This window comes from Ambystoma mexicanum, chromosome 2q, assembly GCF_040938575.1.
Source record: "Ambystoma mexicanum isolate Mex_15411 chromosome 2q, UKY_AmexF1_1, whole genome shotgun sequence".
Lineage (NCBI taxonomy): Eukaryota > Metazoa > Chordata > Amphibia > Caudata > Ambystomatidae > Ambystoma > Ambystoma mexicanum.
Window position 1 is genome coordinate 150,903,422 of NC_090924.1, and position 21,399 is coordinate 150,924,820.

General features: G+C 41.8%; 1 protein-coding gene across 12 annotated transcripts in view; it reads left to right on the forward strand.

Moving 5' to 3' along the window:
* Window positions 1–21,399, forward strand: part of OBSCN (obscurin, cytoskeletal calmodulin and titin-interacting RhoGEF) — a 3,169,051-nt gene that overhangs the window by 1,655,801 nt on the left and 1,491,851 nt on the right. For 11 of the 12 annotated variants that reach the window (XM_069647058.1, XM_069647065.1, XM_069647061.1 and 8 more), the window contains 4 exons: window positions 4,276–4,548; window positions 10,185–10,451; window positions 15,279–15,545; window positions 18,258–18,530. In XM_069647058.1, coding sequence (XP_069503159.1) covers window positions 4,276–4,548; window positions 10,185–10,451; window positions 15,279–15,545; window positions 18,258–18,530 — 1,080 coding nt within the window. The remainder of the gene's footprint in view (window positions 1–4,275; window positions 4,549–10,184; window positions 10,452–15,278; window positions 15,546–18,257; window positions 18,531–21,399) is intronic. The other variant, XM_069647066.1, reaches the window with a different exon arrangement.

Here is a 21,399-nt window from a genome sequence, read left to right on the forward strand (position 1 = left end):
CCCCTGAGAGTTGTGCTGGACCTTTCCACCCTCAACCTCTCCCTACCTCTACAAAAAGTCAAGATGGTTATGCCAGCTTTGATAGCGGAGACATTGTGCAAGGGAGACTGGATGTGCTCCCTGGATCTGAAGGACGCGTACCTACACGTCCCAATCCGGCAGCCTCATCGTTCCTTTCTACGATTCAGGATCATGGGCTACCATTTCCAATACAAGGTGCTTCCTTTCGGCCTCAACTCAGCCCCCAGGGTCTTTACCAGGCTGATGAACACTGTGGCGGCCCTCCTCAGGTCGCAAGGCCACCACATCTACCCGTACCTAGACGACTGGCTTGTCAGGGCTACATCTCCGAAAGCAGTGCACCATACTTCCCACGCTCTTATGAACACACTGCACGAGCTGGGTTTTCACTCAACCTCAAGAGGTCGCAGCTGCAGCCCACACAGAAACTAACCTTCTTGGGTCTCATTTGGGATACATACTCCGAGAAATTTTTTCCCTTAGAGGACAAGATCTCGGCCATCAAGAGGTTCATGGCGCACTTCCTCAGCAGAGAAGTGACCTCGGCCTAGTGGTACCAACACCTACTGGGGTTCATGGCAGCAGTCCTCTTGGCCGTCCCCCACACGAGACTCAGGATGAGGAGGATACAGCTGCACCTTGCAGCACCTTGGAACCAGGAACGGGGCCACCAGACAGAGATGATCAACGTTCCTCCGTCGCTTCACCCAGACCTCACATGACGGTCCACGGACTGCAACCTGCAGACGGCAAGCCTTTCCAGCAACCTACACCACAGGTTACCATCACCAAGGACTCCTCTCTCGAGGGTTGGGGGGGCCACTCTGGACAACCAATGCATCCATGGTACCTGGACCCGGCAGGAGCAGGAGTACCAAATCAATTAGCTGGAATTGAAGGCCATCTGGTTGGCACTCAGGGCCTTCCTTCCGGTTATCGAGGGCAAGATCATCCTCATTCAGACAGGCAACTTGACCATCATGTTCTATGTCAACAAGCAGGGAGGTACCAGATCCCCCGCACTGTGCAGGCTGGCAGTCAGCATGTGGAAGTGAGCCCTGGAACATCTACCTCACGGCGGTCCATCTGCCGGGGGAATCCAACCTGGAGGAGGATAGGCTCAGCAGACTGGGAGCAGACAACTACGAGTGGCAGTTGAACGACCTAGTGCTGCAGGAGATCTTTCGCAAATGGGGTCACCCTCAGGTGGACTTCTTCTCAACAGGAAGTGCCAACAGTTCGACCTCCTGGCAGGGTCAGGGCCCGGGCTCCCTAGGCTGCCTTTCAGATCAGGTGGGACAGAATGGCAGCATATGCCTTTCTGCCCACTCCCCTGATTCACAGGGTAATATGCAAGATCAAGGAGTCTCGTCTCCTCAGCATCATCCTAATAGCTCCATGGTGGCCAGCCAGGACCTGGTTTTCGGAGCTGCTCAGCATAGGTGCGTTATAAATGCCATATCATATCATATCACTTTCCTATTCTACTCCTAACATTACTGCCCCCTACTAAAACCCTGGTTTGCTAGGCCACAACCCCATTTTTAAGACAAATAATATGGCAAGGTGTCCCATACAAAAAACACATATAACATATACATTGGTGTGCTCTCCCTGCAACCATAATACAAAAAGTAGGCATTTACATAGTAAATGTAGGCATTTTCATACTAGCACATCAAGTTCATAGTCCAAGCTTAACTGCTGCAAACTTTGGTTGCTCTTGAGGGAAAGACATTATTACATAAATATCATGACTCTTGCTATTTAGTGCATTTAATTAGTTATCCTCTGTTAATCTCCTGTGCACCATCTTCTTACTCTTGACAGAGGCCATGACAGGCATTCTATGCTCATTCACTCTCATTCATAGTATTTAGAATACAGGCCTCACACAGTCAACACTTCTATACAGTTCCTCTATATATAAGTATTTCTGCCAACATGAACGTAACCATCGTGCAATTCAGATATAATACTCCACGTTGGTGATACTATTTCCTGCCATTGAAACGTTTCAAATAAATACTATTTCTAAACAATCCAGACTATAGAAGCATTCACATTCATAATTCTCCACTGTGGTACAACATATCACCACTCCCACAGTACCTCACTGCAGTGCTGGAAGTTCGTCCAACAACGAACACACTTCCTAAAACGACTACATCAGTGCAAAAATGAAAAATCTGTGCCAATGAACTTCTCTTGTATAAAGGCACCAACATCTGACATCGGCATCATGGTATCTTCCGCCATCGTGGTGTCGGAAAAAACAGACACACCCAGCGCTTCCATGGAGCTGTTGTTTTGTAGAAAACAGGAGCTTCCTGTGTGACTATGGATGGTTCTTGCACCCGTTGCTCTGCAGAGCATCGTAACGTTCCACTTTCGAGCATCTCCATCAAGACTGAATTCACATGAGGCATCCACATGCCAGAACACACCACGTTTAGTGCTGGTTGCTGCTGTTGCCATTCTGATGAACGTAATAATTCAGGCCTGAAATCCAGAGCACTGCAGAACTCGGCACCGCTCTTGAATCACTTACCTCGCTCCACGGCGGGTGAGGATGGCAGCCCCCAACCGTGTGGTGGCTCGGAGCGGGGATTACCCCGTTCTGAGGCTCCTCATTGGCTGAGGGGCTGCCACACCAGCCCCGCCGGGGACAAAGGAAAAGAATGTCGGGAGAGGGATTCCAAGTCGGGTAAAGCCTCAGCGAGCGCCAATCAGATTGCATGTTTCAATCTGAGTGTCCCTCGCTGGGTACTAATATACTGTCCTCAACAGGCAACTACTGACTGACCTTAATAAAACATCCGAGAATTAGACTGGAACCACTGGGACGTCACTTAGCGACTTTCTCCTGGCTGTTAGCAATTTATTAAATCCTACTCGACCTCAAACTGCTGCCTCGCCGAACCTCATACTGGATTATCAAAGTTACATCTTCGAGCCAGTACAAGACCTCCACGTGAACAGCTGGAGCATCACTCATCGATCCTAACCATCAGATACACCCGTCTCAAACCGGTTAGTCGTAGAAACCAACCCTGGTACACATTCGGAACTGCATCACTCGAGTGCCACCTTCGAACTCCTGAGCTCCCATAGCCGACCTGGCTCGATGCCCGCAGTACGCTTGGATCAACTATGACGCACAGTCCTCGAACTAGATTCGGCCCGCTTACAAAACAGCTCAAAGCCTGCTTTGATGCTGTTGAACAGTCAAGAACCACAAGAAGGTACTATTGACAGTTAACTGGCCCCTTCATCCATTTTTGGGCCTTAGAGACTGGTTAGGTCATGAATCCCTTTTTGCATCTATGTAACCTACTCTTTTTTAAAGAACATTGTGGCCTTAACTCGCCTTACAACCCTGATTCATTACTCAGAGTGCTGCATTGTGCCATAGTTGCTTATTCACTGTTCTTCTCTAATGGGTGGGTTTCGTGTAGTATTTTTCCATTTAGTTGTTTTCCAAATGGTGTGTTTTATTAAAGTATATCTGTGTTTTATATCACAATTTTTATTCACTTTTTGCTTTATAGGGGAATGTATGGGAACGCAATATGCGTGCATGAGGGGCACTGCAAATGTGAACAGAGCAAAGAGAATAATGAGGGTTTACTGCTGTGTTGGAATGTACATAGCAATAAAATTGATGGCAGGACCTGAAGCAATATCAGGAGTGATGCCATTTGTGATGTCATGTTTGAAGTTTTGAGTAGCACATTTATAGAAGAGTAACGCTTTGTTAATGTCTTCATTTCTCTGCTTTTTAGTTTTTTGTAGCAGTAATTTGATTACGGTTCTGTGATTTTTTCGAAAATAATTTCAGAGAAGGATTTTCTTATGAAGCAAAAACAGCAAAATAAATACTGAATTGATTTTCCTTTGTATTTGGGCGGTTCCCCTCCCCAATCCACCCATTTCCCTATGAGTTTAAGTGCACCCCAATCCCCTTCCTACCCATTTTATCCCCTTACCCCACCCCCATGTATATATCTTTTTTTAAACATTGTGGTTTTCGGTGTTTTCATTTCGTTACAAAAATCCCTCTCTGAAATTGTTGTCTCTGAAATAACTTGATAACCCTTATTACATGTGGACTTTGTTTTTTTACTTAATGTAGTGTTTACATTGTAACATCATGTATTCTTTTTCTTGACTATCCTGTTCAGCATCACAATTGGAGGCAATGGAAAAACACACAATACAGCTTAACACTTTTTTTTACATTTTCTGTTCAAGAGCCTGAAGCATATGTGGTTGAGGACCTTAAGGATATCAGTGTCACTGAGGGGGAGGATGCAGTGTTCAAGTGCACTGTTTCCCGCGCAAAGGCCTCCAATGTCCAGTGGTATCTGGCAGGCGTTCCGCTGCAGCCCAATGAGATGAATGAGATATCTGTGCACAAGGGAACGATTCACACCCTGACTCTTAGGAAGGTGGCACAAGAAGACTCGGGCACAGTGCAGTTCTCCGTGGGGCAAAGCACTTCAGAGGCACAGCTTGAAGTGAAAGGTAACTTGCAGTTTTATCCCAACCTCTCAATGTTGAATTTGAATATTGGGCTATCCAACGTGTTTCCATTTACATCCATAATGGAGTTCCCTATGCCATCTGTACATTTTTCAAATCCTGATCATGTGAATTTTACCCTTGCTGCTTTATACTAATGATTAGCCGATTCTATAACATGGATCCTAAATGCTCAGCACAATTGGACAATCCTGATCTCTGGAGTTGAATGATATGCCATTACTTATGATTATTTAATAGTTTTTGTATAACACTTATGTTCAGGCTTTCCTCATTCAAGCAAAATGGGAAATATATTGTTCCATTTTATTTTTAGATCTGACCAATTGGTCTATTTTATTTTGCCTTTTGAAAAATCCCCAAAAAATATTAAGAAAAAAAAATCAAATTTACAAAAGATGCTATTCTTAGGAAGGTTAAAAGAATGAACTCATATAGCCTATTGTTGTTCATGCATGCCCTGGCCCAGGAAGGAAATGTATTCCCATGACATCATGCATGAACGAAGTACCTAACGTTAAGGCACAAATCACCCACAAACCATAAGGCATTTTGGCTCTTTAGCCTAATGAAACAGATGCAGAATCTGTATAAGCCTAGGGTCACAGGTACAATGGCGATGGCCTTCTGAGGTCAATTAAATGAGTATCAATCTTAGTTGTATTTTATAGGTGAATGTGCAACTTACTAGTTAATGTGCATTTGAGAAAAAGAAGCTAAACTGCTTAATACAAATGAATGTATTACCAACAAAACAAAAAAGGATTGTAAGTGGCTAACTGATAGACTATTTAAATTGCAAGCAACATTTCATCTGGCATTAACTAGCAATAATCGAGTTTTCTGATGTATGCACACATGCCTGGCACCAGATATTGACTCAAAAATACACAATGTGGAGTGCAGCAAACATCAACAAGATGTCAACACTGCAAAATCCTGATTGCTTGCAAAGTACAGTTACTCTGTAGTAAGAAGAACAATGAAGGCCGTTAGTTGGGTCACAAAGCAGTCTCACTCAACTGAAATCACCCTCGACATGAAACTAACTTTGGTTCTGCAAAGAGTGATCCTCAGACTCTTCCCACAAAGCAAAAAATATGCAAACAAAATCTCTCACTTTCAGAAAACGACTGTATTGCCAGGTAACAATAGACATACTTTAACCAAATGTAGAAAAGGTCAAACAATTCTTGAAGGAGATCGAGAAAGTAAAAATGAGTCATCTTGTGTCTTGGCTTTGTCATAAAACGTAATGTTGTCAATGGCATCTTTAGTGGTGAGAAATAGGTTGGCAGTAGAAATACTCTTCGTTGAATTAAAAGTTTCATGATTATTGGCAAGAGAACAATTTTAGCGAAATTGAAATCCTGACCTAAACTTAATCTGGAAGAATGGACAATGCCTACACAGCGCCTCAGACACAAGATCATTTAAATAGTCCATATGTAGAAGACAGCTTGGTATTAATATGGAAGCAACATCTATGTCTTTATGATGATTACTTTTGCCACTTAACCCTACTAATATCTTTTATTCTCTTCTAGTTGTTGTGAGATGTCTGATTGTACAGGGCAGGGCTGCTATTTTCAAGTTACAGATTTGTTTTAACTCTCTTGCTGTCATTTTGTTGAATTATTTTGCATGCAGTCTTAGGGCTTCATTTGAAAAATCTCTCTCTTTCGTGTATGCCTCTTTGTCCCGCCTTAATCCAGTCTTTCTTCTTTGGTTTTCTGGTGAGCTTACTGTACACAATTAATTTTCTATTCATAACTTAGACAGTGCAAGATTTGTTAGTATAAAAACCATAAAATGATTGTGTATAACTCCAATTACAGCGACCATATCTCTGAATCAGTAAAGATAAAGAATAATACTTCATATGGATCAGATGAGCCTTCAGAGCTTTCCTAAATTCTGTTCTACTGTGAGCGTTCCAGAAGTCCTGGGCCAGTTTGTCAAGAGGAAAGCATCCTTCATAAGCATCCCTGATCGATATTGTATAGCCTTGCAATCACCCTTTAGTAAGCTGTGAGCCACAATCTCACAATGCCCTGTTTTAGACATGAAAGACACGGTAGCTTCTGAGTGCACCATACTGTGTAGAAACCTTCCTTGGTCTCTCTGCTAAACCAAAGTCTAAAGGAAGTTTGTGAAAGGCCTACAAAGCTACCCTAAACATGAAGCCCAGTGTCACATTTCTGCCCACCCTCAACTCTACTGATTTGAGCACCCGTAAGCAGCCTACTTTAAAGGTGGTTGTAATGGCCATATAGACCATCTGACAATAGATGATGTTCTGTTTTCCCTACGATATAGGTCTTCCTATCACCACCAATGTTCCCTCTATTTCTCACTGAGGTAACATCTCACTGATCATTTTGACAATATGCCTCGATTGCCATAATTATACTGCATCATAGGTAACATGGCCATGTTTGACCGGTGCATTTATCTGGCATTGTTCTGCTTCGAGTTCTGTGAGAATAAGGAACAAAAGCTATTGTTTTAATTTTTCAATCCCTAACTTTAGACCAATTTACTGATGCATCATCATTCACGTTAACACAAAACAGACAGAAAATATTTCGAGCAAGTTTATTTGTAACGTCTACGTATAAAAGACCCTACTTCTTCTTAAATCTCCCTCTAAAGAGACTAACTATCCCTCATTAGGATATGAACTCCCTAGTGTGCGCTGGTGTTCCGCCTATCTAGGTTAGGGGATACATAGAGAGGCTCACCCTACCCTCTCTCACTACTTTTGCTAGCTTCTAAAAACGGTGGAGGCAGCACACACGTGGAAGTAGAAGTCTCATTTATTGATTACTTCCTCATAGTGTGTCTTATCAATACACAACATTTTTGTTTAAAAAAACAAATAGTTTTCTTTGAAGAGTGGAACTATTTGTCTGCCTGAAAGTGCCTCTGTTTTTTTCTCCTAGGGTGATGACCTAACCTCTGAGACAGGCAAATTTGTGGCCAGCTCGGATAAGTAATATCGTTTTAGATAACTGGAGTGATCTGTTGAAAATAAGGTAATATGAACAGATGTACTTTCAGGTAGACAAATAGTTCCACTCCTCAAGGAGAACTATTTATTTTTTTTAAACAAAAAGGTTCTGTATTGATAAGACACACTATGAGGAAGTAATCAATAAATGAGACTTCTACTTCCACAAGTGTGCACCTCCACAGTTTTTAGAAGCTAGCAAAAGTAGTGAGAGAGGTTAGGGTGAGTCTCTCTATTTATCCCCTAACCTAGATAGGCGGTACACCAGCACACACTAGGGAGAGCATATCCTAATGAGGGATAGTTAGTCTCTTTACAGGGAGATTTAAGAAGAAGTAGGGTCTTTTAGACATAGAAGTTACAAATAAACGTACTCAAAATATTTTCTGTCTGTTTTGTGTTAACAGGATTCAGGCCCAGGCAGATTATGCTTGCCCATTGACTTTTGTGATAATATAAGCATCATCATTCAAACCAAGATTTTATATTCACGTTTGTGACCTTTTAGGGCAATTGGCAAGAACCAGCATTGGAGAATCTTACGGGGAGGGGAGACATGTTTTTGGCAAGACAGTCAATGTAAACACTTGACCTCCTGCTTAGCAAGTGTAAGTTTAATTGAATTGTAAACATTCAAAACGTATCAACTTCCAGATTAGCAAACAGTTCGGAGGCAGTGGCTTAACCCCAGCATCAAGGCAGAGCCTTATCTGTGTCACATGCAAATACATAATAAACATGGGTGTGCATAACAGATGCTAGTGAAAGTAAAAGTGAAGAGTACAACACTGAATGGTGCATATTTGCACTGGTGATAGGCTCTGTGGGGAGAAGGGCAGTAATGGTGAGTCTTATGATCCAGCTGCAGAGTGCTTCCTGGAAGATCTGCCTAGATGTCAAGTTGCTGCAAAGGTTGTTACAGATTATTTGAGTAGGGATTTAAAGGCTGAATGATGTTTTGAGTATATGTGTTTTGAGTCTAATATCCTTTTTTGTTTTATTGCTATTGGCATGGATCTTTCTGGTATCCCCAAAATTAAATTGGTGTCTTTCTGTGGGAAAGATGATAATCAGTGAGCATGATGTTTATTGGTGTTTACTAGGAATAAATAATGCTAATCCCTAGATGGGGAACATATTACCTTTTCACATGCAAATGTGCAACAAATATATTTGATTGTATCCCATTGCAACAAGAATACCTTCCCCTACAAGCGATTAGAATAATTTACTACAATGGCTCTGTCACTACTTGGGTTTCATTACACAAAGTACGCTGAGACTAAAGGAAAGTTGCATGCGCTTCTTTATTTTTATTTCTCAATTGTTACTTGTACGTAGTCCAACATTCTGGTAGCAGAGCAGTGGTTACCTCACCCCTTGCCCGGTGTCCCAGGTCTCCTAGGTTAGTCCTCTGCTTGGAAAGTTCTGGCACAGACTGTCCCGGTTATGAGCAAATACCACGATGGTGGCGTTTCGCTTAGGAGTTTACCCTTTTCTCTGCCCACAACTCCCTTTCTCTTTGACAGGCCCACCTGCTCCCTCGGTGGGGGCATTCCGTGTGGCGCTTCCCCTCTTTCTCCCCAGCGTCCCCTGCAATCTACGGCAGGCTCACCTGCTCCCTCATTGGCAGAGTTCCACTTGGTAAACCCTGGTCTTCCGCTGCCGCTTCTTCAGCCGTTATTCGCAAGGTGAACTTTGTTACCTGGTTCGCACTGCACTCCGCTCCGCCACTGCGTCGGTCACGTCGGCCCTCAGATCCCGTTTTCCCGGGCCAGCTAATAAGCCCAGATGAACACCGCTTCCGCACCGTGACATGCAGTCTCCTCAGTCCCTCGTAGGAACAACCCCTTCCTCCTTTTGAAGACAAAGACAGAGCAAACTCATTAACCCAACTCCACCTCTCTCCACATCCACACCCTGCCTCACACCTGACAGTCCTTCATTCTCGTAACCGTCTCGCACATCCTGATTAACCCCTTCCTGCCCTAAATGCCACAGACTGTGCTCCCTCGGTTTTCACTGTCAATTTCTCACAGGCACACAAGACGTTTACTGATGAAATGTTTACGTGCCCATTTACGTGCCTTACCCTACACAGATCCGGCAGTGAAACATGTGTCACATGTTCTCCAGTTCTAATAACCCAATATGGCTGCCAGAACATTTATGTTGCAACTTTATCTTGTAATGTACTTGTCTGGAATTACAAAAATCCCAGATTTCAAACCCTCAGGCATGGACCACTATGATTTTCTTCTAAACTTGTTTACTATAGCCTGCTGCCGCCCATGTCTGTTTTGTTACATTTTTTGAAAAACTGGATTTTTTTACAATTTGTAAAATTTAAGGATTCTAAAATGTAAGGTTTAAATAAATGTATTTACCTGCAGCAGATTTAATTCCTGCATATAAGAAATTCAGCTGTAAAAATCAGATACTTCATTGTTGATAATTTAAGCGTACTTAGCTGATTGTTTTCATCCTATTGTTGATTATTTTCACGCAATTATTTTTGTCATTTGGGCAAGATAGGGGGTGCTCCCTGCACTGTGCACTAATGCCAAATTACCAAACGTGTTGCCTCTCTTTTGTAATCTTAAAGCTCCGCCTGTGCTCTTCCAACGCTGGCTACGCAATGAAGATGTTGTAGAAGGAGTTACAATTAAACTGCATTGTGAGCTCACTAAAGCCAATGCCCCAGTGGTGTGGAGGAAGGGAGAGGTGGCGCTCCAGCCAAGCAACAAGTATACAATGAAACAGGATGCCACTGTGGTGGAGCTCACCATCTATGATGCGAAGCCTGAGGATGCTGGAGAATACACATGCGATTCTGGAGACCAGCAAACTACCGCTGTAGTGAAAGTAAAAGGTATGTGGCAAGTGGTTTGATGGGACACTGATGGTAATTGTGCATCTTTCCATTAGCGTGGACAATTCTGCCATGTCACATGACTCTATTCAATGTGTGGGCTGATTTGATATTTTTATTTCATACGGCTAGGTTTGGCAACATAATGCCCCTGCCCTGGTGAACGATCTTCCGTTTAAGGAGCAGATAGCCCAGAAAAATGCTATTGTTCTGGCTTTAAAAGATCAAACAAAACTGCAATTATCAGTAGATAAGTGCAACCCCTCCAATCATTCATGAACTACTTCACACATAACAGCTCTGACACACATCCTTTCCAAAAGAGATAGCCCTACTCAAAGGGCATACATTGTAGTCAAATCACGGTGTATATGTTTGAAGTTCATTTATTGCATTTATTATTCAAAGTTCATTATAAAACATTAATTTATAGGAAAAACCACATATAACACATTGACAATTCATGTATTAAAAACCAATTTTAAAGATACACATATCACATCTAGAGAAAACACATATCATATCAAAGCCAGTGATCACATCTCACCCATCCTCTTTCATTCACATTCATACCATCCACCATTCAAACTGTGCAAAAAACCGCAATTCGAATAACTCTGTTCCAAAAGTAGAACACCCATCTATTAGGGCTAGAATTTTGTTGTATATTTACAAAAACATGTTAGACACTGAATTTTTCTTAAACAGGGCAAATTTTCAAGAGAGCTTGCTTGTCAACATGTATCAATTGCCATCTTTTTTTCAAAACTCAAGACGGCCCAACTATGCGCAGTGGGCTCTAGGGTGTTGTCTAGTCGAGTTTCGGGCACCACAGTAGACATATACTACTTCTATCTGGTGCACCTCATCAGGACATACATTTCTTAGATACCAAAAACCAGTTCATATTAGCATAGTTCAGCTTGATAACTAGTGTGTGTCATCCAGGTGTTAAATATACAACTTCTTTCCATTTAAAAGAGGTTCATACTTCTATCGGTCAACCTGTGTTTCTGTGGAAACCACTTCAGCCAGAGAAGGAAAATAGGCAGAGAGAGCAAAAAAAGAAAAACACAAAAAATGTGTTTAATTAAAATCGCTCTCAGCCCTGTTTCTCATATTCTCAATATCTTATCATGGCTAGCTGTACTTAATATCTTAAAACATATAACACTCCAATTTGTCTTGTGGCTTTGAAAGATGGCAAGCATCACTGCAACTATACCTTTACAACCTTACTCATACAGATATAAACACCTTTTATTTGACTAGCTCAACATTTTATGCCAGTGGTACAATGCATTAGCATTCAGCATCACACAGAATCCAGATGCCAAGTATATCATTACTGAAGAAGGAATCAGTATAATATCTGTAGTTTCTTCAATGAAGGGTTTTAAAGCATGATTTAGGTCAATTGTTGGCATGTGCTTCCACCGTGCCAAACCATACTTGAGTTATTGATTTAGCCTATTCTGAGCCCAAGGCATGAAGCCACCTTCCCAGACGGTATATTTTGGCTTTGATGGCGCTCTAGATATATTCCATGGTATAGATACGTGTTAAACATCTGTAGAGGACTATATTGCCTGACAAATGGAGATAATGTTCTTCAACCGACCCCAACCAGCAAGTTATTTCTCAGCCCTTGATCTTAACCCTATAAAGGTGAGTACTCAGATCATATCCCACTAGGCTCTAGAGAGCCTGGGGCTTTTGGGTCAATAGGCTTCTCTTGATACAACTACAAAAGAGTTCAGTGTTCAGAGCCACAAGCAGTTTGTTCCTCCTCTGTGAAATGTCTAAGTGATTTCAGTAAAGTTCCCTTCATTGTTGCTATGTGCAATTGTTAAGACACAATTCCAATTTTTGGGGATTCTAAGGCCACTTTAGAGGACCGTGGATTTGTTTACTTTTCTCTCTATTATTTTGGATCATTTACTTATTTTTGATGGCCAAATTGACTTTTTTGAGGCCCCCTGCCATTGCTTGATTTAATGTATAACTAATTGGTCGTCCCTATGTGCCTCTCGGGCACCCTATTGATTTAATCATCCTGCATTGATTTTAGGCAGTAGGTTGGTGTCAGATGTACATTAGTTTTGGCTTCACCAGTGCTGTAAAGCCATTTTACTGCATTGCTAACCCATTAAACCTTTTTGGTAGCCATAAAAGCAACAATGCTTTATTTTAAATCCTGCTCTTTGCCATTTTATATTTTAGGGCTCCCTTTGTTCAAGCCAACCATAAGGTAGCATGAAAATGACTGAACATTCTGACAGTGTGGACTCTTTGTGAGCCCATGTGGCAGCCTCCATATTTGTTCTAATTAACTTAGACCAGTGGCGCTTCCTGGGTCCTCCCTCTAACTTTCATTGCGGATGGTTTAGGTTGAGTGGCAGCACTACTGACCAAATAGTATGGTTGGTCATCTCACTCTTTGCTGCCTACATTAGAGATTTGTGCTCTGCCTGATCCCTTTCTCTCTCTCTCACTGCTTTCTTCTGGAACTTGGACGATGCAGGTCTGCTGTCCTGCTAAAGCTGTTTTTCCTCTGATTCCTACCATTTCTAAACTCTCATTGCAGTCGTTTGGGCATATCCTGGTATGAATTATCTGCAGCTGGAGGTCTGATCCAGGCTTCCTGAATTCTCCTGCTGCCTCCCCTCATGCACCGACTTGATCTTCCCATTCTGCCATCATTTTCTCGGGTGTTAACCACTTTTTTCTGACTTTTTACTGCCAGGGTCTCCCGCCTAAATGCTTGAAGCTGTTATCACCTGCAAGGGGATTTGAGACACCAATATCCCATCTTGTGTTCTTTGTGGAATATCCTGGGCACCTCACATCCATTATCCCTGCTGGGATCGTTTTCTGCCTTCCTTTCCATCAGGACACTGGGATCTGTCTCCACGGCTCTCCCCAGAGACTTCCTTGCTGGATTCTTCACGCCTGGCGTGAAATTTGTTGTAGCCGTAAGGCCATTTTTTGTTCTTTTCTGTCATGCAGGTTTCTTGGTGATTAATGGTTAAAGTCCATGGGCACTGGATCCTGTGAATTGCACCTAGGAAAGAAGCATGTATTTACCAAGATTGTTTCGCTGTGCTGAAGCGATATTCACCGAAATTACCACTATAACTATTTACCTCTGGATCCTGTATTGGGCAATTATTCATGATATTGACCATCAGGGGCCCTCTGTTTCAGAGTTGTTATTTTCTTAAGGCTAATCTCAACCACGTTTCCTATTGACTTACATTAGGGTCCTCTGGCATCTGCTGATTTTCTTCAGAGGCATCTGGTTCTGCAGTCCTTGTTCTCTTCATCGGGGACTCCTCTGGTACTCTGTTGGGTTAGAATCCGCACATGTGGGGGTCGAGCAGACCTACCTCCTTACAAGTAAATGTTACTTTGACTTTCCCATGAACATCTGCAGAACTTTCTACAGGCCCTGAAACTTTCCCAAAGTGACTTTGCGGGTTCCTACATGAACCTGGGTGACTTTCTGTAACCACAAGGTGTTCAGGGAGTTTTAGGCCAAGAACCTGATCTTTAGTAATTATCATGGATTTTTAATGCCCCACTCCTGTGAAGGTGAATGCCTGCTACACTGTTCCTAATGTTAGCAACAGTGTGGCTATTTTTTCCTGGCAGTAAAATGTAGTGGCAATTGAGACTTAAATGTATCCTGATTTTTCAGAAACATTGTGCTTTGTGTATACATTATTTTCGACCCTCTAGTCATGTTATTGATGAGCATGTGTGCATTTGGATTATTTTTATACTATGCCCAAGAGGGCCAGAATTAATGTGGATGATCAGTTTTGTCCTTAGGGGCCTGTATGACTATTTCTTCCCTTGGCTAAAATGTCTTCTTACACAGGCCATATCTGCATAGGGACAAAGATCTGTTCCAGTAGTTGGCTAACACCAGACTACAAAAAACGAATGCAGCTGGTTAAAAAAAACAGCAGTATCACGTTATCATGGAGGGACTTGTTTCTTTTGCTCTAGTTTACAGTATCAAAGGAGCAGTCTCGCCACCATGTTTTCAAAGGTGTACCTTTGTTCCCCCCAGGCAAGCTCCCTCGGACCCCTTATCTCCTGTTCAGCTTAAGTTGAGCTAATTTCCTTTAAAATTGCTGGTGAACATGGAACCAGAAGCTTCCATGCCTTTCCTTCATTTCAGTGTCTCTTTTCAAAATATGCAGGCAAATAATTACAGGGAGCTTGTGGCTGGTGAATAAAGCTATTGCAATAAAAACAAGCATGGCAAAAGCCAGCCCTTTATTTGCTTCTATTTGCAGGCATTCTACCCGCACCCTTTTTTCAGCTATTTTTACTAATGCAAATAATATATAATTAGAGAAAGAACTTCAGTTAAGTTAAGTATCACGACAAAAAGCATGAACTTCGGCAGATGTTGGAAGTGGCGACAACCTTAACTCAATGACCACCCATTGATGCCATATAATGTAATTTATGATGTCAATGATGATGACATATCTGATTTAATATATGTCCTCAAGCACTGAGCAGCTGGTCTTTCCTTCCTAATGTGAACTTGACTTATGTTCTTCTACATTTGAGTTCTGGTGTATTTGCAGAAAGTTATTCTCAGAATGTTTTCTTATTTCCATTCATTATCAATGCTCAGTGAGTCACAGATGAAAAGACTCTGTGTCTATCACAATAGTGACTGGCCAGTACATTTGCTTCTATCATGAATACTTTTTAATTGAACTTTACCACTGAGCATGGGTGATTTGGGAGCTGTAGCACTTATGGGTGTGTATTTGTAAAGTAAAGTTTCCTTCCGCATTGCAGCCCTACCAGTGGTTTTCAAAGAAGAGCTTCAGAATGCTGAGGCAGAGGAAGGCGGGACTGCCAGACTGGTGTGTGAGATTTCCAAGCCTGGGGCCCATGTGGAGTGGAGGAAGGGGGCGCTGGTCTTGCAACCGAGTGATAAGTATGAGATGAGGCAGGCCGGCACCACTGTCGAACTGCTTATTCACGACCTGGATATGGAAGATGGGGGACTCTACACATGCAGCACCGGAGATCAGCAAACAACAAGCTCTGTTTATGTACAAGGTAGGATATTGTCCCATATGCAACATGTTCAAGTGGATATCTATCAGGCTTAGTAACTACTATTTTATCACTTACATATCACTAGCGAAGAATTGATGAGCATGAGGGGGGCTACTATACAACTCTTTCGGAGTGACCATCACTCTGAAAATTCTTCTTCCACTCACAATTTCATCTCTCATTAATTGCATGTGTACAAAGATGCATTCTAGTAAGCACAAATGGTTGGAGCTACAGATGTATGACCATGCCTTACTCTATGGGCATTGTCCATATCCTCAAAGGTAGGCAATAAACCTGGCCCTTGAAAACACATTAAGTATTGAGCTCCCCCGCCCACCGACCAAAGCTGATCTTCATATAATCCCTCACACAGTGACCTATTTACAATATCCAAGCAGCGTTAATGGTCACCAAAGCGACAGACTGTACAGGAGGTAAGAAGGGATGAATCACAAGCAGTGCGACAATGAAAAGAAACGCTAATTGGTAACAAGAATACTAGTAAGCAATCAAGGAATTAAAACCTTGTCCTTCTTTTTGGTCACTGTTCTTTGATGACATTTCAGAGGCTAAACCCACCTCTGAAATGACAAAGATCTGTTCCAGTAGTTGGCTAACACCAGACTACAAAAACCGAATGCAGCTGGTTAAAAAAACAGCAGTATCACGTTATCATGGAGGGACTTGTTTCTTTTGCTCTAGTTTACAGTATCAAAGGAGCAGTCTCGCCACCATGTTTTCATAGCCGTACCATTAATCCTGCTGTCAACTTAATGTGCGGCTGAGCATGTGCAGTTGACACAGTTTAGGCAGGATTAATGGAGTCAAAAGACAGATTAGACATACACAAAGGAATCTCTTAATAAACAGCACCCCAAGCCAGTGGCTACAAGCCTTGAAAGTGAAGCATATTCTTGAGCAAGAGTAGTGAGAAGTATTGAATGGTAACCTCAGAGATAGTTCAGCACTCGTGGGGCTACACTACTCCTTCAAGAAGAACTTTGATATCCTACCCATCTAAATCAGGGCTGATTTAGAGTTAGAGATCTACAAGGCCACATAAAACAAGCCCTATGACTGTGCTGAGCACACAGCCTCCCTAAACCTTCACAAATGTCAAGAAAGGAGGAAGGGAAGGGGGGTAAAGATAAGTTATGTGTGACCTACCAGCAGACAGTAGTGTATGTAAGCTTAAGTCTAAGCAAGTATTTACCTGAAAACCCACCAGGCACTCCAGGCTTCAACGAGGCAGGAACAAACCACTTCATCAAAAGAAAGTGAAGGGAAATTAGTTTGGCAGAGGAGAAACTCAGTCACATGCTGATTTAAAGAGTTGTCTGACTTTCTGGAAAAGACGCTTTTCCAGTTGGGATTCCAGTGTTAGCACGCACGGATCAACTGGAGGGGATATACATGTAAGTTCCTTCAATGGCTATGATGGATTGCCTGTCTTTTAAAATGCAAACCCGCCATCATAGTGTAAGTATTGTGATGAGGAAGAAGTATACAGCCATAAGATGGCTATTGAGTGGGCTGTAGTTGCAATATGGGGAGCACGAGGAGGGAGATAGTAAACTCTACTGTACAAAGGCTCTTATCGAGCCTTTCCTATGTTTACAGAGCATATGGCTACCTCATATCATTGTGTGTCCCTTAATCATACAATCTGAGATAGATATATACCAGTTGAAGGGCTCGGGATGTTATTCTGTTCCTGTTGTAACCTACAGTGCAGTAACACCTTAATGTGACAACAGAACATTTACATTAAAACTCATGCAAGGGTGTGACCAGAGCAATAAGAACCAACAATGAATGTGGAAAACATATCAATACCTGGTGATGGGCAGGGCTGACAACCAGTAAGTTCCTCTGGTATTAGAACAGTGGTATTCAAACTGTGTTATACTGAGCCCACCCAAATGATTGCCAGGTCCCCCAGATTACAGATTACAGAAACTTTGCACCAGTATTAGCACTCCCTCAATGCATCATCCTTTAGGATTGCAGTATTCATTCTCCAAGTGTGGGTTTTATCCGTTGCAAAATTCAGAGCTAAAACTCAACCTAACAGGAGCATGGTCATAAAAACTCCACTGGCCATGATACAATGGTTTTCTAATATGTCCCAGTGTTTAAAAAAAATAGGGCAAACTTTGCCCTTGTGCTAATACTGTGCAACTTTACACTTGCAACGATGCAAAGTTTCTGTAATCTGGCCCAGGTGCCATATCTGCTTATGTTTCTATTAAAAGCAGTACCCATGCTCCCTTTTTGAAGAGCTTCGCGCCCCCCCTTGGACATCTCTCAGGCGTTCCTAGGGGGGCCAGAGCCACATTTTGAAGACCACTGTATTAGAAGAATCGTTTCTCATAGGCCATTGTTGGAGGAAAACATTCTAATGTTTATGTGAGAATGGGGGTAATCTGTTGTATGAAATAGTTCAGTTTGGACAAATGCCTTATTTATGCTTTGAACACACCAAACATCACTTTTACCCTTTCATTATTTTAAAGGTATTAATGGAAACAAGTCACACTTACTTTCTTATTGTTATATAGGGTGCATTTTCTTGTTTTATTAACATTTCTGAGCAGTTTGCTATACACAAAGCAGTCAGTCATTAAGTTAGTTGAATGAGGTTATGGAATGAGAACTGAAGTCTAAAATTGTATGACACTGGCTCCTGTTTTCTTGCTCTGTACACAGAATTCCAAGTAGAGATAGTGTCTGGTTTACAGAACACAGATGTCTTTGAGGGTGAGTCTGCCACGTTTGCCTGCAAACTGTCACGCCATGGCGTGCCGAACACCCAGTGGTGGCTGGATGGGTCTCCCCTGCATGACAGCCCTCTGACTCAGATTTCTGTTCGAGACGGGAACCTCCACACTCTCACCTTAAATGAACTTGGGGCCAACGATTCGGGCATTGTCACCTTCAAGGCGGGTCCTGTTACTTCTTCAGCAAAATTATTAATCAAAGGTATTTTTTCAGAAGTTATCAACCCGCCAGCCTCTTTGCTGTCAATATGTCTGAATCTTTCTACTAGTGCTCTACCTTCATCTTAGAATTTAAATCGGGACTTAAGAAAATCATTATACACATTTATTAAAGGTTTAAAAAACTAATAAAGTACCAATTCCAAAATCAAAAGACTGCATAATGCCCATTGCACAAGTAAAATGTCTGTATAACAGCTATAGAAAATGAAAGAAGACTACGCAATGCCCATACCGATATAAAATAGACTGTGTCATACCCGTACCAAAGGTAAAACAACTATGCCACACTTCTTTCTAAAGAGGGACGCCTGCTACCTTTTTTGTATTTTTGCAAGGAACTTGGGGTTGGTCACCCTAAGTTACCTGGGGGAACCCAGACCTGGACCCCTTGCTCACTGTGCTCAGAGAGGCACAGCTCCTCCTCACTGATGAGGCCCAACAAGGCCGAAACATGTGTTGGCACTCTTGTTCAAAGTAGATTTGCCAGGCATTTTGGTGCTGGACTGCCCTTCTTGGCCAGACAGAGACTGATATGATTTGTGAAAAGTACAGTCAGTAAGCAAAAATCGATGGCTGCGGACTCTCAAAGTGGCGAAAAACCACAGAACAGGTTATCATGCCATATTTCTTCTAGAGAGGTGCATCTGCTACCTTTTTTGTAACTATGCCAGTAGCAATAGCAAGATGAACATTTTGGTGTGCCCATCCCAATAGGCAAAGACTAGACAATACAAATAGAAACATTACAACAAATTTTGTTTATGAATAGCAAAGGTTAAAAGAAAAAACAGTACCAACTGTTCATAAAATCTCATTCATAATCCTTTGCTTTTTCTACAACAATTTGGACAATGTCATGTTTTCTCCCGCTGCAGTAAGTACTGAATATTTAAAAGTGTTTCTTCATTCATATTCCGATCTTCCTAACATTACAGGGAATCTACTAGTAATCTAATCACCAAGATGGAAATTACACTTAGCACTTTTTTAATGAATGTGACAAAAACACCCAGAAACAAACAATCCATCAATCCCACAAGAAACAGTAGGATAGCAGCCAATTAGCACCACCTGTCGTAGGAATAGATTTGAATACATACATTTTAGCTTTTGTAACTTCTGGTTTTTGTGTTGTCATGCCAGTCATGTGGAAGGCTGATATAATCACCAACTAGTGTCAACTAATAGAAGTAGGTCCAGGATGACTGAAAAAAACACACAATGCACTTAAATTCATCAGGGTTGGAGCCACTACTAAGAGTTGTACTACATGTTTCTCTGTATTCAGCTTGTCTCCATGTTAGCTTGAAGCATCGGATTTGTATGGTAAATGTGATGAAGATATATGCCCAAATGTCCCAATGTAAAATGCATCAAAAGTTGGATTTCCAGACCACTCTGTTTCCTTAAAAATGTCTTACAATTTAGCTCAAGTGAAAAAAGCCTTGGAGATGATGGCCATCATATAAGAATATGCCCAAAGTTAGCAGCATCAGTAGGTTTCATATTGAACAAGCCTTTTCTGCCAAAGCATGGGAGTTGCTAAAGGAATGGTATTGGAAATTAGCGATTGAGACTTGGAGGAAATGTTGGGCAGTACTGTTATGGCTTGTAAATCTTGAGCTATCCATCTGACTACATTTAGGCATAGGTTTTGATGACCCAGCGAGTTGAAAGAAAATTGGTTCTTTTAAATCTTTTAGAAAAATGAAAATTAACACCTTCTGTAGGAAAGTAATGACTGGTGATACTTCAAGCTTCTGAAAACCCAAGGAAAGATACAGGGAAGAGAAGGTTTGTGAGTTTTCTGAAGAACCATTTGAGTTGTAAGCAATGCGTTTTGTCCAGTTTTCAAACATATAAGACTTCCCATAGAATGGTGTATTTCGGTGCAGGGTGGGAGAGGCATCTTTCAAACTCTTTCAATTTTTTCGTAGAATGTAGTTTTCCTACTGTGTAATCAAAACCTCAAGCATGTCCTTCTGAGATGACTGATACGTAAGAGTTGATTGGTCTGTAGAATTTGCTATGCTGAGACAGGGTGGCCATGACATGAAATGTTTAAAGTCCAGCAGGGTAAAGGTGAAGGTCCAAACATAAGCTGGCACAGAGAATGCGGGCTCTTCTATTGCTCTTAGATTCTTCCAAAGTTAATGAGTTTTGAATAAGAGGAAGGTTTTAGAAGCTTTAGAAAGTGTATCTGCTCATCCAGGATGGCATTATGGGCACTAGACAGCCTTTCTAGTTTGAAGAATGATAAAAGGAATCCAAGTGAATGGAGGAAAGTCATAGCATCCCTCCTGGTGCTTATTAAGAAGAAACATGTTCTCCAGTAAAGAATCAAGATCTGATGGCCTCCTGTTGAATTGAAACCATTGAGCATTGCACCATGCTGCCAAACGGTCAACACAAAGCTGGCACTGCACTGTCTTCATTGACTGGTTTGTTTACCTTTCAATCACTGAAATCTCGTAGATGTCTAGAATGCCAGTCTGCCTTCTTATACTTGAGTTGGAGTTCGTATTTCACAAATTAATCACAAATATCTTCATTGCTTTTTCCACACCAGCCTGAAAGAATGACTCCACAAGTCGACTTACCCTGTTAGAAGACAGTAATTATGCCTTACTTTTTTATGAGAAGAAAGGAATGGACGAAATGTATAGTTGATAATCCTTTTTACATATATAGACGATGTTCACTAGACGAAGAAAGATGAGAATAATGTATTATCCTGCTTGAGGTCATATTAGCTGTAGCATCTCATCTACCTTTCAAATAATTACAATCCTTTCCTTGATGGAGGCGATTAGTCGTACAGCCACAACCTTTGCAATGTCTACGAAGAA